Raw genomic sequence first — 18,004 nt, 5'->3', positions numbered from 1 at the left:
TCACATAGCATGTCCATGGCTACAGCCTGCACCAAAAAAACCACACGCATCCACTGTTTCGTGGGGCCGCAATGGCGCAAAAATGCGGTTACAAAGCACGGATCCACATGGATTCGCAGGATTTTTGCAGTGGGCTACCCCAAACTCACCGTCACTGTCTGTGGCCACAGCGTGAACCACAAAAATCATACATCCACTGTTTCGTTCAGAATATTTTTTTTCTTGTTTTCCTCCTCTAAAAACTAGGTGCACCTTATTGTCAGGTGCGTCTTATGGGGTGAAAAATATGGTAAATAGGTACTGCTACTAGCTACCACTAATACCTAGTAGAAAAGCCTCTGGCTTTCCCCCAACCTTTAAACATTTTTTTCGACTCATTGTAAATCATTCCCCGGAATGCTTTTGTGATCTTTCACGTCCACCACAAACTTTTTTATTTGTTTCTGTTGGGTGGCCATCTGCAGGCTTGACCGCATGGGGGTGGGCGGCCCTCTCTTCATCGACGTGACCTGGCACCCGGCTGGCGACCCAGGGTCCGACAAGGAAACCTCCTCCATGATGATGGCAAGCACAGCGCTCAACTACTGTGGCCTGGACACCGTCCTCCACATGACCTGCTGCAACCAGACCAAGGAGATGATCACGGCGCACTTGCAGAAGGCCAAGCGGCTAGGTCTCAAGAACATCATGGCCCTGCGTGGAGGTGAGTTGCCTCTGGGCCCGCTTGTAGTAAATCGAGGAAAGATGGTAGCTAGATAATCAAGCTAGATAATCCCTCGGGTCTGAGAGTGATGGGGTTGTGGGGCCTCTCCATTGGCTCTCTTCAACCTCTTTTCTGCTGGTCATTCCACAAGTGAGGAGGAGTGCCCGCATTTTCTGTTTTTCCTCTTCCCTCCTCATCCATCTTCCTTTTGTGTCGAGTCTGTTTTAGACATAACAAAGAACAAGTGCTCGCTTTGACTTTCCGCCCTCCTCCATCCCCATCTTTCTTTCATCTTTGGTTCAGATTGTAATAATTATTTTAACGGAGAACGAGTTTGTTCCCCTCCTCCCAGTTCCTTTTTGTGTTGTGTCTCTCTTTAGTTTGTAAATCTGGGAGCAGCCTTATTGTTGGATCTGCTTATTCGGCTCTGGGAGCCTAATTTGCTTTATTTGTTTTGGCCGAAGGAAGAGGTAGTGATAACAGGACTAAAACCAGGCCCATCAGGAGCAGACATGGATTTCCATCTGGGATGGAATTTTTCAATGCACTGAGCCTCTGCTGTCTGTCGGAGGGACCAGAAAAGCAGTAGGCAGAAGTTCCTGCTTTGTTGATCCATATCAGGGGTAGGCAAACTAAGGCCCCGGGGCTGGATGCAGCCCAATCACCTTCTCAATCCGGCCCATGGATGGTCTGGGAATCAGTGTGTTTTTACATTAGTAGAATGTGTCCTTTTATTTACAATGCATCTCTGGGTTATTTGTGGGGTGTGTCTGGTGTTTTTACATGAGTAGAACGTGTGCTTTTATTTAAAATGCATCTCTGGGTTATTGGTGGGGCATAGGAATTCATTCATATTTTTTTTCAAAATATTGTCCAGCCCCCCACATGGTCTGAGGGACGGTGGACCAGCCCCCTTCTGAAAAAGTTTGCTGACCCCCTGATCCATATGGAAGGAGGAGGCCTAATTTTTAATACACATCCATGTTTACTGGATGTCTTGTCCAGGGCTTGTTTAACCATTAAGGAAAATAAGTACAGCGGTACCTTGGGTTGAGTACCGTACTTACCGTATTTTTTGCACCATAACACTCACTTTTTTCCTCCTAGAAAGTAAGGGGAAATGTCTGTGCGTGTTATGGAGCGAATGCCTACGGATGGCAGGGGGATCTGCTGCAGTCGCGAGCAGAGGATCCATAGTTCCCCTTCCTTCCCTCCTCCGTGGTTACAAAGCATGGATCCACATGGATCCTCAGGATTTTTGCATTGGGCTACTCCAAACTCACTGACAGATCACATGTCTGTGGCCACAGCATGAACCACAAAAATCATATATCCACTATTTCGTTTAGAATATTTTTTTTCTTGTTTTCCTCCTCTAAAAACTACGTGCGTGTTATGGTCTGGAGCGTGTTACAGAGCGAAAAATACGGCAATTCGTTCCGGAGGTCCATTCTTAACCTGAAACTGTTCTTAACCTGAAGCACCACTTTAGCTAATGGGGCCTCCCACTGCCGCCGCACCGCCAGAGCACGATTTCTGTTCTTATCCTGAAGCAAAGTTCTTAACCCGAGGTGTTATTTCTGGGTTAGCAGAGTCTGTAACCTGAAGCATATGTAACCTGAAGCGTCTGTAACCCAAGGTACCACTGTACGTGCTTAGAGCATCAAGGGACAGGGGGCATCACAGAAAATTTCCGTTGTCAGATTTACCATGGACCATAAGGTGCAGCTGAAGCAGCTTCCACAAAAAAAGACTCTCTCTCCACATACACACAAAATGAGCTGAGCGTTCATTTTCTCAGTTGAAGTATGTTAAAAATCCCAGCTGAGCAACTATGTAATGAGGCCGGCTGGACGCCTTATCTCTGCTAAGTACAGAAGCAGGTGCGTTACGTAAGATTAATTTTGAGGATCTGATCAAAGACTTTGCAAAAGCAGGAGAAAATTCTTTTCATATATATATAAATAAAGTAGAAGTATACAAAAATGAACATAATTTTCCATCTTACGTTACGTTTCCTTTCATTTCGAAAAATAAATTTTTGTTTTATGGTTTATGGTTTGTATTTTGGATTGGATATACCGTATTGGCCTGAATATAAGCCTCACTTTTCTTTTCTTTTCTTTTCTTTTTTTGCAAATTCCAACCGTGAAAAGTTAAAGTGTGGTTTAACTTTGCAACCTTACAAAAATTGGCTTTTACAATATTGCTGCTGAAATAGACATATGGTAAAACGGAACAGGTGTGAGTGCCTGCGGAATTTTAAGGGAGCAGCTTATATTTGGGTATTGTCTCCTCCCCTCCTTGATTTTTAAAGGTGCAGCTTATATTTGGGTGCAGCTTATATCCGGGCCAATACGGTGTGTGTGTGTGTGTGTGTGTGTGTGTGTGTGTGTGTTTGTAAGTATGTATATATATATGGGGGGGACACCCCCAAACCTTATAAGTGCTTAGGGCTTCTAAAGGGTTTAATCCGGCTATGGATCTTGTCCAGGAGAGAGCGAGAGAGAGAGAGAGAGAGAGAGAGAAAGGTAGCATGAATGAAGTAAAAGAGATTATTGTGGGCTTTAGGAAATGTAAATTGAATATTCAGCCACTTATTATTGAGGGGAAGTGCATGGAACAGGTCTCGGTGTTTCAGTTTTTGGGAATGGAGTTGAGAGATGACCTAACCTGGGGAGAAAACAGCAAAGACCTGAGGAAGAGAGCACAGCAGAGGTTATATTTTCTGAGAATCCTCCAGAAAAGCAATCTCTCAAAGGACCTGTTGATGGCATTTTACCAGTGCACTGTGGAGAGTGTATTAACATGGTCTATGTGTGTGGTTTGGGAGCTGCACGGCCAGGGAAAAAACAGTGCTGTCCGGGGTTGTAATGACTGCGGAGAGAATAATTGGCTGCACTCTTCCCACCTTGGATCAAATCTATGCTTCCAGGTGCCATAAGAAAGCTGCAGAGATAGCGCAGGATAGTACACACCCCGGAAATGATCTCTTTCAGCTTCTGCCTTCTGGAAGAAGGTTCAGGGTTATAAAGACCAGGACTAGCCGCCTGAGAAACAGTTTCTACGCAAATGCAATTCTGGTTCTAAACGCAGCATAAGGAGTCTCTATAGTATATTGTACTTTAAATTGGGGTTTCAGAGTTTTTAGGGGTTTTTCAATGTCTTGTAGATTTTTCAATTTCATTGTTCTGTATGGGACAATGACAATAAAGATAACGTATCGTATTGTAAAAGCTGGTACTGTGGGGAGTGTGTGTATTTACAAAAGTGTTGACCTGGCACTTCCTGTCTCTCCCCACAGACCCCATTGGGGAAGAGTGGCAAGAGGAGGTTGAGGGTTTCAACTACGCTGTTGACTTGGTGAAGCACATCCGCTCTGAGTTTGAGGATTACTTTGACATCTGTGTGGCAGGTAAGAGAGAGAGAGACTGGCAGTGTCTGTGCACACATAGTAATAATAGTAATAATAATTTTTATTTATACCCCGCCCTCCCCAGCCAAGGCCGGGCTCAGGGCGGTGAACAAGCAATAATAAAAACAAGTTGAATGAATACAACTTAAAAACAAGATTAAAATACAACAATTAAAATATTGAAATATTAAAATGCAGCCTCATCACAGGAGGAGAAAGGAAAAAGAAAAAGAGGGAGAGGGAATCAAATTGGCTCCAAGCCAAAGGCCAGGCGGAACAACTCTGTCTTACAGGCCCTGCGGAAAGAAATCAGATCCTGCAGGGCCCTGGTCTCATGAGGCAGAGCGTTCCACCAAGCCGGAGCCAGTGTTGAAAAGGCCCTGGCTCTGGTTGAAGCCAATCTAACTTCCTTAGGGCCCGGGACCTCTAGGGTGTTGCTATTTATGGACCTTGAAGCTCTCCATGGGGCATGCCGGGAGAGGCGGTCCCGTAGGTACGAGGGTCCTAGGCCGTGAAGGGCTTTAAAGGTCAAAATCAGCACCTTCAATCTGACCCTGTACTCCACTGGGAGCCAGTGCAGCTGGAAAAGCACTGGGTGAATATGCTCCCATGGCAGAGACCCCGTGAGGAGTCTCGCTGCAGCATTCTGCACCCGCTGGAGTTTCTGGGACAGCTTCAAGGGCAGCCCCACATAGAGCAAATTACAGTAGTCAAGCCTGGAGGTGACCGTCACATGGAACATGCCAGTTCTGAAAGGATTACTAAAGGAATGTGAGAATCTGAGCTAGATAGAGTACGTTTCCGAGCACAATTCAAAGTGTTGGTGCTGACCTTTAAAGCCCTAAACTGCCTTGGTCCAGTATACCTGAAGGAGCGTCTCCACCTCCATCGTTCTACCCGGACACTGAGGTCCAGCACCGAGGGCCTTCTGGCGGTTCCCTCACTGCGAGAAGCCAAGTTACAGGGAACCAGACAGAGGGCCTTCTCGGTAGTGGCGCCCTCCCTGTGGAACGCCCTCCCACCAGATGTCAAAGAGAAGAACAACTACCAGACTTTTAGAAGACATCTGAAGGCAGCCCTGTTTCGGGAAGCTTTTAATGTTTGATGTATTATAGTATTTTAATATTCTTTTGGAAGCCGCCCAGAGTGGCTGGGGAAGCCCAGCCAGATGGGCGGGGTATAAATAATAAATTATTATTATTATTATTATTATTATTATTATTATTATTATTATTATTATTCGCTCTGTGAACCGACTTTAACTCTGGTCTGGGTACATAAGAAAAGCCTGCTGGATAAGGCCAGTGGCCCAACTAGTCCTGTTCTCGGATCCCTGTGGGAAAACGGCAAAGCAGAATTCGAACACAAGAGCAACAGTATTTGCCTTTCATTCACGAGCCACACTTTTGCACAGTTGGGTATCATCCGAATAATTTGTAACCTTTGGTAAAAACAAAACAACCAACCTCCACCCCTGAATTCCCTTGTCTTTCTTGTTGGCCCTGAAGGTTACCCCAAGGGACACCCAGAAGCAGAGAGCTACGAGGAAGACTTGAGGCACCTGAAGGAGAAAGTGTCCGCAGGAGCCGACTTCGTCATAACGCAGCTGTTCTTTAGGTCGGAGACCTTCCTCAAGTTCTTGAAGGACTGCCAGGCTATTGGTATCACCTGCCCTGTCGTGCCCGGGATATTCCCCATACAGGTGAGTTGTGTTTGGGTCATGCTTATGGGATTCTCCCATCAGGGCATCTAGTTGGCCCTTGATTCTCGAACTTAATCTGTTCCAAGAGTCCGTTCGACTCCCGAAACCATTCAAAAACCAAGGCACGGCTTCCGATTGGCTGCAGTATCTTCTGCACTCAAGCAGAAGCCGCGTCGGACATTCGGTTTCCGAAAAATGTTCGAAAACCGGAACACTTTACCGTATTTTTTGCTCTATAAGACTCACTTTTTCCCTCCTAAAAAGTAAGGGGAAATGTGTGTGCGTCTTACGGAGCGAATGCAGGCTGCGCAGCTATCCCAGAAGCCAAAACAGCAAGAGGGATTGCTGCTTTCGCTGCGCAGTGATCCCTCTTGCTGTTCTGGATCCTGAGATTCAGAATATTTTTTTTATTGTTTTCCTCCTCCAAAAACTAGATGCGTTTTGTGGTCTGGTGTGTCTTATAGAGCGGAAAATACGGTACTTCCGGGTTTTCGGCATTTGGGAACCAAAATGTATGAGTACCAAGGCACGACTCTCTCTCTCTCTCTCTCTCTCTCTCTCTCTCTCTCTCTCTCTCTTGTGTGTGTGTGTGTGTGTACAGTGGTACCTCAGGTTAAGTACTTAATTTGTTCTGGAGGTCCATTCTTAACCTGAAACTGTTCTTAACCCTGAAGCACCACTTTAGCTAATGGGGCCTTCAGCTGCCACCGCGCCGCCGGAGCACGATTTCTGTTCTCATCCTGAAGCAAAGTTCTTAACTCGAGGTACTATTTCTGGTTAGTGGAGTATGTAACCTGAAGCGTATGTAACCTGAAGCGTACGTAACCCGAGGTACCACTCTGTGTGTGTGTGTGTGTGTGTGTATTGCTGTTTTTTGTGTTTTTAACTTTTTGCTTTTTTCCCCACTGCCTTGAGACTTGAAACAATTGTATAGAGGGTGATTAATAAATTGATGATCTGAGTAGGGCTGGGCGATATACAGTGGTACCTCGTGTTACAGACGCTTCGGGTTACAAACTCCGCAAACCAGGAAGTGGTTGTTCCAGGTCAAGAATTTTGCCCCAGGATAAGAACGGAAATCGTGCGCCAGCGGCAGCAGGAGGCCCCATTAGTGAAATCACGCCTCAGGTTAAGAACTGTTTCTGGTTAAGAACGGACCTCTGGAATGCATTAAGTTCTTAACCCGAGGTATCACTGTATCAACATATCATCCGAAGCCAGTAAGAAGTCTATATTGTGATATCGATTTCATAGCTTTTGACCTGGCAATATATCGCGAATCATGATGCATGTTAGCGCTAGCCAATACGTTGTCCAAAATGGGTTTCCAAGTCCGTATCATGAGACCAGTTTCATCATTTTTGACCTGGCAATATATTGTGAATCATGGGGTGTGGGGGTGTGCTATGCAAAAAAATGGCAATGCAAGAAAAACCGTGAAGCTGGCCAATGCCTCTAAATAGTTCCATCCTTATTTCAGACATTGTGATATATCAGTATATTGCCATGTTCAGATGGGGATATATTGCGATGTTGAAAACCACATGTCAGAAGCAGAAGTCCCAGCAAAGGAAGAATGGATAAAAAACCTGATGGAATATGCAGAAATGGCGAAACTTACTGGAAGAATAGGAAATCAACATTTTTTAAATAAAAGAATGGAAATGGTTTATTGAATATTTACAGATAAATTATAAACAGACTGGCAGGGTTATTGTAATAACCTGCAATTTTATAGGAGTATATATTTAAAGAAGATGAATAAATGAGCAAATTTAGTTGATTTGGATATGCAGAAGATGTTAAAAATAAATTTAAGGAGCCACAGTGTGCTGGTCCCGAGGGTTAACCGTGCGGCGAGGTCCAAGTCCAGTCCGAGGTCGAGGGTGTGGTATGGAGGCTGTCCGTCAAAGCTGAAGCAGGGTCCAAGGCAGGGAGTCGGGTGAGGTCAGGAACTCTGGCAGAAGAGCAGGACAGGGTGCAGGCAGGAACAGGCTACCAACAATGTTGCTCCCGCAACCAGGGACTTGGCTGGCTGGCTTTTATCTGCTCTGAGGCATAGGGTGGCCCCGGTCCACAGGTGACTCGCCTCTCCTGGCCTGGAGGCGAGCACTCCTCCTGCGAGAACTTAGTTCCCTCCGCCTCTCTGCCCTGAGCGTCTGCAGCTCAGGAGAGGCTGGAGGGTTACCGGACCCAGAGACAATGTCAGCTTCCCCTGACGGGGCTGAGAGTGGAGCACCTGCAGGCAATGGGTCCTCCATCATCTCAGGAGCCAGAGCAGACTTAGCTGATTCCTGTACCTGAGGATCCAGCATAGGTGAGGACCCCAGCCCCGGCTTAGCTGGTTCCGGAGGCAGGGACTCCTGTGCAGGCTGGGATCCCTCAGGTTCGGCCTCCGAGTCCGAATCCCAGGCCATCACACACAGAAAGAGGGGGGGGGGAGGAAATCAAGTTCTGAAATGTCAAAATGATTGTAAAATCAGTGAAATGTATAAATTTGAAAAGAATGAATGAATGAATACCAGACATTGTCCAGCCCCAACTCTGAACAGGGCTAGCATTCGATCCAACCCATAACCTCTCTCTCTCCCCCCGCCTTCTCTGCTGTAGGGCTATCATTCCTTGCGCCAGCTTGTGAAGCTTTCGAAGCTGGAGGTGCCGCAGGAGATCAAGGACGTCATAGAGCCCATCAAGGACAATGACGCTGCAATCCGGAACTACGGCATTGAGCTGGCTGTCACCATGTGCCGGGAGCTGCTGGACAGCGGTCTGGTTCACGGCCTGCATTTCTACACCCTGAACCGGGAAGTGGCCACCGTGGAGGTCCTCAAGCACCTGGGTCTCTGGAAGGAGGACCCTAGGTGAGCAGCTCCATTTTTTCCTCCTATTCCTAAAAGAGCCAATCTGTGTAAAGCAGGTTACAAAAGCTAACCACCGTATTTTCTGCTCCATAAGACGCACCTGACCATAAGACGCACCTAGTTTTTAGAGGGGGAATGCAAGAAAAACAATATTCTTTAAAGGGAGCGCTGAGCAGAGTCTGTATGCACCCCAGGCTCTGCTCAGTGCTCCCTTTCACGAGCCGCGTGGAGCGTGTGTGCGGCGCTTGCAGGCTTTTCGACGAGGAGGAAGAAGGGCAGCCCGTCACTGATGGGTTGCCCTTCTCCCTCCTCAGGGAAACGCCCCCAACATGCTCCACGCAGCTCTTTAAAGGGAGCGCAGCTCTTGCAGACTTTTCTGGGAGATGGGGGAAGGGACAGAGCGTGACTAAGCCAGAAGCTAGAACAGCGAGAGGGAGCGCTGCGCAGCGATGTCTCTCACTGTTCTGGCTTCTGGGATAGCTGCGCAGCCTGCATTCGCTCCATAAGACGCACATACATTTCCCCTTACTTTTTAGGACGGAAAAAGTGCGTCTTATAGAGCAAAAAATACGGTAGCTTGCAACATCTTTTTTAAAAAAAAGGAAAACCAACTTATTTATTTGTGTTGCTGTAAACAATGCAAGTGCAGGAATGGAAACAAACAAGATTCCGGTCAATAATTGCACAGTTTTGCAAAGATGCATCAAGGTTAAACAAACAATTGCTGTCACAATCCGAAATCGAGTATGTGCAAATGGGAAATAAAAAAGTGAAGGAGAGGGAGGGAGAAAAGGGGGGCGAGGAAAGAAGCCAGCAAAGTAATAAGGAAAGGTATCTGGTGGAATCAGAGAATTGTACAGTTCGAAGGGACCCTGAGCATCATCTAGTCCAGGGGTCAGCAAACTTTTTCAGCCGTGGACCGGTCCACTGTCCCTCAGACCATGTGGGTGGCCGGACTATATTTTTTTTTGGGGGGGGGGGATGAACGAATTCCTATGTCCCACAAATAACCCAGAGGTGCATTTTAAATAAAAGGACACATTCTACTCATGTAAAAACACCAGGCAGGCCCCACAAATAACCCAGAGATGCATTTTAAATAAAAGCACATATTCTACTCATGTAAAAACATTCTGATTCCCGGACCATCCGCGGGCCGGATTTAGAAGGCGATTGGGCCACATCCGGGCCCCGGGCCTTAGTTTGCCTACCCATGGTCTAGCCCAAACTTACAACTTACAACCTTGGCATTATCAGCACCACAATCTAGCCAACTGAGCTATTTAGTGGGTGGACCCTTTTCATTTATATATTTATGATCTTTAAGGACAATATTCATATGCTCTCAACAGAATTTCAAAAGGATTACAGTGGTACCTCGGGATGCGAACCGAATCCATTCCGGAGCCCCGTTCGCATCCTGAACAGAACGTAAGATGTGTCTGCGCGTGCGCGGGTCACATTTTGCCGCTTCCGCGCATGCGTGCGACGTCATTTTGATCGTCTGCGCATGCGCGAGTGGCGAAACCCGGAAGTAACGCGCTCTGTTACTTCTGGGTTGCCGTGGAGCACAACCCGAAAATACTTATCCTGAAGCGTATTTATCCCAAGGTATGATGGCAGTCATGAAATTAAAAGACGCCTGCTTCTTGGAAGAAAAGCAATGACAAACCTAGACAGCATCTTAAAAAGCAGAGACATCACCTTGCCAACAAAGGTCCGTATAGTGAAAGCTATGGTTTTCCCAGTAGTGATGTATGGAAGTGAGAGCTGGACCATAAAGAAGGCTGATCGCCGAAGAATTGATGCTTTTGAATTATGGTGTTGGAGGAGACTCTTGAGAGTCCCATGGACTGCAAGAAGATCAAACCTCTCCATTCTGAAGGAAATCAGCCCTGAGTGCTCACTGGAAGGACAGATCGTGAAGCTGAGGCTCCAATATTTTGGCCACCTCATGAGAAGAGAAGACTCCCTGGAAAAGACCCTGATGTTGGGAAAGATGGAGGGCACAAGGAGAAGGGGACGACAGAGGACGAAATGCTTGGACAGTGTTCTCAAAGCTACCAGCATGAGTTTGACCAAACTGCGGGAGGCAGTGGAAGACAGGAGTGCCTGGCATGCTTTGGTCCATGAGGTCACGAAGAGTCAGATACGACTAAACAACAACAACAAATAACTGTATATCTAATCCCCCTCTGTCTGACCTTCCAGAATTCTTTAAACATTGCCCATCCTTGCTAGAATCTGTTTATCTTCTTTTCCCTCGTTGAACCCAAAGGAATCCATCTTGCCACATTCTTTACGAGCTTGTGGGAATTGTTTCCATGCTGGCTGCGGGGTAAGGGAAACTTCCTCCTCTGCAGCCTTCATGGATGTGAAGGCTAGAAATATCTTTCTAAAAAATTGTCCTTCTAGCCAGCAGACTGGCAAAAGAGGAGCAGAGGGCGATTCTCTACCACCAGGTGCTTGGTGGCCCAAGCAAGGGTAGGCTGGACAGGCAACAGCACCTTGGAGAGCAGCCTAAGGTTTGGGTTAAGGACCACGGACAGCTCTCCTGCAAGTGGGGCCAGCCATACAAGTTGTCTCAGCGAGAGATTGCTTTGACTAGCAAACTCCACTGGCCTCCTCCAGTCAGCCTGTGCTAGGAATGTGTAATTCTCTGGAGTGTTCAGTCACTCCCAGCACAAAGACAGAACAGGCAATCTCCATGGATGGGAGGTTAATTCTTCTGTCTCTGTGCCTGCCACTGTTCTCCCCTGAGCTTAGCTTCTCCCAGTTATGAGGCATGCTCAAAACAGTCATACATCTCCAGAGACGGAGAACTTTAAGGTGTTAAGATCAGAAGGCGGAAAACATGTAAACAACAAGAAGAGGCAGGAACGAAGATTTGGAGATATGCTTCGGAGGTCCAGACTATGGGGAGCCCGGAAAAATTAATTCAGAGGTCCAGACTATGGGGAGTCCGGAAAAATTAATAATTACAATTTGGACTACAATTTGGCCATTTTTTATTTTAGTTTATTGTTTTTAATCAGATTATGATGCGGATATGTTGATTGGCTGTTTTTATTGGAAAATTAAGAAAAATGATTTTAAAAAAACAAGTCATACATCAGGGTGCAATTAATTCTTCCTTACTTACATGCTGTAAAAGTAAATCTCATTTATTCACTTGTGTATATATTCCAATTTTTGCACACAGTTCCCCCCCCATTTAATCCCTACAACAATCTTGCGAGGCAGGCGAGGCTGAGAGACAGTGACCAGCCCAAGGTCCCCGTATGAACTTCAGGGTTCCAGTGGGGATTTGAAATTTGGCCTACCACATCCCAGTCCAACCACTACAACCACACTGACTCACTTGCTGGGTATAAAAATGAGCCACCCCTTCAGTTTTTAATTAGGGGGGGGGGACAAAACACGTGTAAGCTACCGGGAAGTGTTTAAAAAGATGCAGCACGCAAGTATAGGTGCAAATAAATGTTTTAATTTTCTCTCCTTCCTTCTCCCTCCCCTGCAAGGCGTTCCCTGCCCTGGGCAGTCAGTGCTCACCCCAAACGGCGAGTTGAAGATGTCCGACCCATTTTCTGGGCCTCCAGGCCGAAGAGTTACATCTACCGAACTCAGGAATGGGATGAGTTTCCTAATGGCCGCTGGTGAGTGTGGCAGGGGGGTGGCAGGTGGATGTATCCCTCTGGAAAGAACTGGTTGAACTGGGAAGCAATGGGAGGCGTATCTGAATTAAAACAGAAGATGCCAGAAAGATGCAATGGTTATAGACCCGCTGAGGTTGTTATATATAATTTTTATTAAATGTTACATTTCAAAATATTCTTTTAAACAACCTTAAATCAGTGACATCCCTTCTTCTCTTTCCGTGGTTCATTTTGCATATCATACATCCCTGCATATTTTGCATGAATTGAACCATTCGGTAATCCATTGTTACATCCATCCAAACTTATTTACACTTCTGAATTTATCTTAATGCTGTCAGCGTTTTTAAATGAACACAATTTTCACCCATATATTCAGTAAACATTTTCCAGTCTTCTCTAAACGTATGTTCTTCTTGTTCTCTTATTCTATATGTTAAATCTGCAAGTTGCGCATATTTCATCAGTTTAAGTTGCCATTCTTCTTCAGTTGGGACCTCGTTTGTTTTCCATTTTGGGGCTAACAAGACATGGGCTGCAGTAGTAGCCTACATAAATAGTCTTTTTTGACACCTGGGAATTTCCCTCTACTGATAGGTTAATGGAATGACTTATCTCTTGGGCCTGTTAATTTCAGCGGGGCTACCCTAAGTAAAACCTAGTTGACTGAAACCCATAGGATTGTCTCCTCCCAAGTCCAGAAAAGACCCTATACTTTCTGGGCAGATTTCCTTGTTTCGTTCCCTTGTTCGATTCATTATTTCATGAAATGGATACACCACTTAACTATTAAAAAAAGCAAACGAGCCTCAAAGCGGCTTATGAAAAAGACAAAACGATAAAATTTATCAGTAAGAAAAATGTAACAGCAATAATGTAAGACTTTCAAGAGCTCAAGTTCACAACTGACTAAAAACAGATGGAAATCGGCATCAGTTTTCTAAACCTCTGGGTGGGCTTCACGAATGATTCTAGCACAGAGTGCAGTGAAGGCACCTGCTTGATGTCAGTAGGCAGGAAGTTCCAGGGTTTGGGTATTGCCACACGAAAAGGTGGACTTCTTATAAATTTAGAACAGGGATTCTGTGGTCCCTGCAACAGTTCTGCTGATGGAAGCAGTCAAGTGGGCGAATGTGGGGGGAGGCCATCTTGCCCGTAAGGGGGCTTGCTCCTGCCCTGCCCTAACACGCCTTCTCTCCCGCAACCCTCAGGGGTAACTCATCCTCCCCCGCCTTTGGGGAGCTGAAGGATTATTACCTCTTCTACCTGAAGAGCAAATCTCCCAGGGACGAGCTGCTGAAGATGTGGGGAGAGGAGCTGACCAGCGAGGAAAGCGTCTTCGAGGTGTTCAGGTGTTACATCGCCGGAGAGCCCAACAAGGAGGGGCACAAGGTGAGAAATTCAGGGAGGACCCTGGCCCACGAACCTCCACATAGGGGGTGAACAAGTGTGGGCATCTGGTCTCTGGAGTCCTGACACAAGTCTCACGTACCCTCCAATATTTCTCCAGTGAAAATGGGGGTGTCCTATTCCGTTGTTGTTGCTGTTGTTGTTATACCCCACCCATCTGGGCATCTTCCAACATAAATAAAAACACAATAAAACATATATACACACACACACACACACACAGTGGTACCTCGGGTTAAGAACTTAATTTGTTCTGGAGGTCCGTTCTTAACCTGAAACTGTTCTTAACCTGAAGCACCACCTTAGCTAATGGGGCCTCCCGCTGCCACCGCACTGCCGCTGCGCGATTTCTGTTCTCATCCTGAAGCAGAGTTCTTAACCCAAGGTATTATTTCTGGGTTAGCGGAGTCTGTAACCTGAAGCGTCTGTAAACTGAGGTACCACTGTGTGTTTGTGTGTGTGTGTGTAAATATAAACACACACACACACACACACACACACACACACACACACATATATATATTCTGATTTACAATTTAGAATATTCAAACCACCTTAAAATATCAATGGCTTTTCTTCTTCTCTTTCTGTGGTTCATTTTGCATAACATAAATCCCTGCATATTTTACATAAACTAAACCATTCAGTATTCCATTATTACATCCGTCAAAACTTATTTACACTGGTGAATTTATCTTAATGCTGTCAACGTTTTCAAGTGTACACAATCCCACCCCACCCCCCATATATTCAATAAACATTTTCCAATCTTCTTTAAATGTGTTTTTCTTGTTCTCTTATTCTGTATGTTAGGTCCACAAGCTGCGCATATTCCATCAGTTTTAAACTGATAAAATATTTTTAAAACTTCCCTCTACAGGGCTGCCTTCAGATGTCTTCCAAAGGTTGCGTAGTTACTTATCTCCTTGGCTTGGGGGAGAGGGTTGCATAACTCCATACCCTCCAACATTTCTCTGAAAATTTTGTTGTTTAGTCGTGTCCAACTCTTCATGACCCCATGGACCAGAGCACGCCAGGCACTCCTGGCTTCCACTGCCTCCCGCAGTTTGGTCCAACTCATGCTGGTAACTTCGAGAACACTGTCCAACCATCTCGTCCTCTGCCATCCCCTTCTTGTGCCCTCCATCTTTCCCAACATCAGGGTCTTTCCCAGGGAGTTTTCTCTTCTCATGAGGTGGCCAAAGTATTGGAGCCTCAGCTTCACGATCTGTCCTTCCAGTGAGCACTCAGGGCTGATTTCCTTCAGAATGGAGAGGTTTGATCTTCTTGCAGTCCATGGGACTCTCAAGAGTCTCCTCCAACACCATAACTCAAAAGCATCAATTCTTCGGTGATCAGCCTTCTTCTGATGAAAATAGGGACTCTCTAAAAGGGGGACATTCTGGAATCAAATCAGAAACCAGGGCGGCTTCTGTAGATCCAAAACTGCCCCTGGAAAATAGGGACACTTGGATGGTCTTGTTTCAGGCGTTGCTTTCTGCTCCTCAGCTGTGAATTGTAGGAACAGAACCAGCTGCTTTGTTCAAAGTCTGAACTTTGGTTCCATCTACCTCAGTATTGCCTACACTGACTGGCAGCAATGGCTCTCCTATTCCCAGCCCTACCCAGCCAGGGATTGACCCAGGGCCCTTCTGCATGCTGAGCAGGCCCTTCTCTACTGCTGAGCTACAGCCCCACATTAAAAGGTGCTTGAAGGGACTTGGAAAATCAGGTGTCAGGGAGATGAGTAACTGTACAACCTTTAGAAGACACCTGAAGGCAGCCCCATATAGAGAAGCTTTTTAATGTTTTTTTTGCCCTCCTTCGTGTGCCTCCGCCTCGGGAGGTCCAGAGGGTGGCAACACGAGAACGGGGCCTTCTCTGCAGTGGCTCCCTGTCTGTGGAATGCTCTCCCCAGGGAAGTTCGCCTGGCGCCTTCATTACACACCTTTAGGTGCCAGGCAAAAAAGTTCCTTTTAAACCAGGCCTTTGGTTGATTTGATTTGTATCCTATGCCCTTTTAAAAGGTGTGGGGGTTTTTGTTTTTGTTTTTTGGAGGGGGGGGACTATTGGGTGGTTGTTTTTATTTTTTATTTTGTGGTTTTATATCTTGATATTTTTCTGTGAATCACCCTGAGACCCCTGAGTATAGGGCGGTATATAAATTCAATAAATAATAATAATGCTTTTAATATATGTTGGAAGCTGCTCAGAGTGGCTGGGGCAACACAGACAGAAGAAGAAGAAGAAGAAGAGTTTGGATTTGATATCCCGCCTTTCACTCCCCTTCAGGAGTCTCAAAGCGGCTAACATTCTTCTTTCCCTTCCTCCCCCACAACAAACACTCTGTGGGGTGAGTGGGGCTGAGAGACTTCACAGAAGTGTGACTGGCCCAAGGTCACCCAGCAGCTGCATGTGGAGGAGCGGAGACACGAACCCGGTTCCCCAGATTACGTGACTGCCGCTCTTAACCACTACACCACACTGGGCAGAGTACAGTGGTACCTCGGGTTACAAACGCTTCAGGTTACAGACGCTTCAGGTTACAGACTCCGCTAACCCAGAAATAGTACCTCAGGTTAAGAACTTTGCTTCAGGATGAGAACAGAAATCGCACGGAGGCAGCGGGAGTCCCCATTAGCTAAAGTGGGGTACCTCAGGTTAAGAACAGTTTCAGGTTAAGAACGGACCTCCAGAACGAATTAAGTATTTAACCTGAGGTATCACTGTACAAATAAATTATTGTTGTGGTTAACACATGTGTGCGTCTGCTTGAGGTATAACGGGGGAAGGAATTTTAAATTTTTTTTATATATATATATAAATTTTTATTGGTTTTACAAAAATTTTTAAAACAATACAAACATATAAAAAGACATACAAACACGTATAGTTTCATGACCTTTTTTTCATAAACCTTGTTTCTCGGACTCCCCCATACCTCCCCTTTCTGCATCCCAATGTCCAAAATTTTCCAGCAACTTCTAAGTAGTTCTGTCAAGCATGTGTCTTCTTAATCTTTCCCTCAGTCTAATCTTATATCGCTGTAACCCTTTCATTCTCCAAACCTCGACATTCTAACATTCATCAAGTTTATAATAGTCCTTAAGATAGATTTTAAATTTCTTCCATTCTTCTTCCGCCGTCTCCTTCCCCTGGTCGCGGATTCTGCCAGTCATCTCAGCCAATGTCATATAGTCCATCACTTTCATCTGCCATTCTTCCAGAGTAGGTAGATCTTGTGTCTTCCAATACTTTGCAATAAGTATTCTTGCTGCTGTCGTGGCATACATTAAAAAGATTCTATCTTTCTTTGACACCGATTGACCGACAATGCCCAAGAGAAAGGCCTCTGGTTTCTTAGGGAAAGTACATTTAAGTACCTTTTTCATTTCGTTATATATCATTTCCCAGAAAGCCTTAATCTTCGGGCACGTCCACCAAAGGTGGTAGAAAGTACCTTCAGTTTCTTTACACTTCCAACACTTATTATCAGGCAAATGATAAATTTTTGCTAGCTTGACTGGGGTCATGTACCACCTATAGATCATTTTCATGATATTTTCCTTTAAGGCATTACATGCCGTAAATTTTATACCGGTGTTCCACAACCATTCCCAGTCAGCAAACATAATGTTATGACCAATGTCCTGTGCCCACTTAATCATAGCCGATTTAACTGTTTCATCTTGTGTATTCCATTTCAGCAGCAAATTATACATTCTTGACAAATTCTTGGTATTGGGTTCTAACAATTCAGTTTCTAATTTTGATTTCTCCACCTGGAAGCCAATTTTTCTATCTTGTTTGTAAACCTCCATTATTTGATAATAATGGAGCCAATCTCGTACTTTAGGTTTCAATTTCTCATGACTTTGTAATTTCAGTTTATCTCCATCTTGTTCCAAGATTTCCCAATACTTTGGCCATTCGGCCTCCATATTGAGTTTCTTCAATGCCTTAGCCTCCAAGGGTGACAACCATCTAGGGGTTTTGTTTTCCAACAAGTCTTTATATCTTATCCAAACATTAAATAGCGCTTTTCTGACAATGTGATTTTTAAAGGCCCTATGCACTTTGATTTTATCATACCATAGATAAGCATGCCAACCAAATGCATTATTGAAACCTTCTAAATCCAAGATATCTGTGTTCTCGAGGAGCATCCACTCTTTCAGCCAGCAAAACGCTGCTGCTTCATAGTACAGTTTTAAGTCCGGCAGGGCAAATCCCCCTCTTTCTTTTGCATCTGTAAGT

At 45.4% G+C, this 18,004-nt stretch overlaps 1 protein-coding gene across 2 annotated transcripts in view; it reads left to right on the top strand.

Annotated features, from left to right (window-relative positions):
• MTHFR (methylenetetrahydrofolate reductase) overlaps positions 1–18,004 on the top strand; it is a 42,672-nt gene that overhangs the window by 16,721 nt on the left and 7,947 nt on the right. For both annotated transcript variants that reach the window (XM_081203057.1, XM_081203058.1), the window contains exons 3-8: positions 465–703; positions 4,008–4,118; positions 5,627–5,820; positions 8,431–8,681; positions 12,203–12,337; positions 13,549–13,729. In XM_081203057.1, the coding sequence (XP_081059183.1) occupies positions 465–703; positions 4,008–4,118; positions 5,627–5,820; positions 8,431–8,681; positions 12,203–12,337; positions 13,549–13,729 (1,111 nt within the window). The remainder of the gene's footprint in view (positions 1–464; positions 704–4,007; positions 4,119–5,626; positions 5,821–8,430; positions 8,682–12,202; positions 12,338–13,548; positions 13,730–18,004) is intronic.

Source organism: Podarcis bocagei (genome assembly GCF_964188305.1).
Source record: "Podarcis bocagei genome assembly, chromosome: 7".
NCBI classification, from domain to species: domain Eukaryota; kingdom Metazoa; phylum Chordata; class Lepidosauria; order Squamata; family Lacertidae; genus Podarcis; species Podarcis bocagei.
The sequence above is the reverse complement of the archived record's forward strand: the minus strand, read 5'-3'. Positions and strand labels throughout refer to the sequence as shown.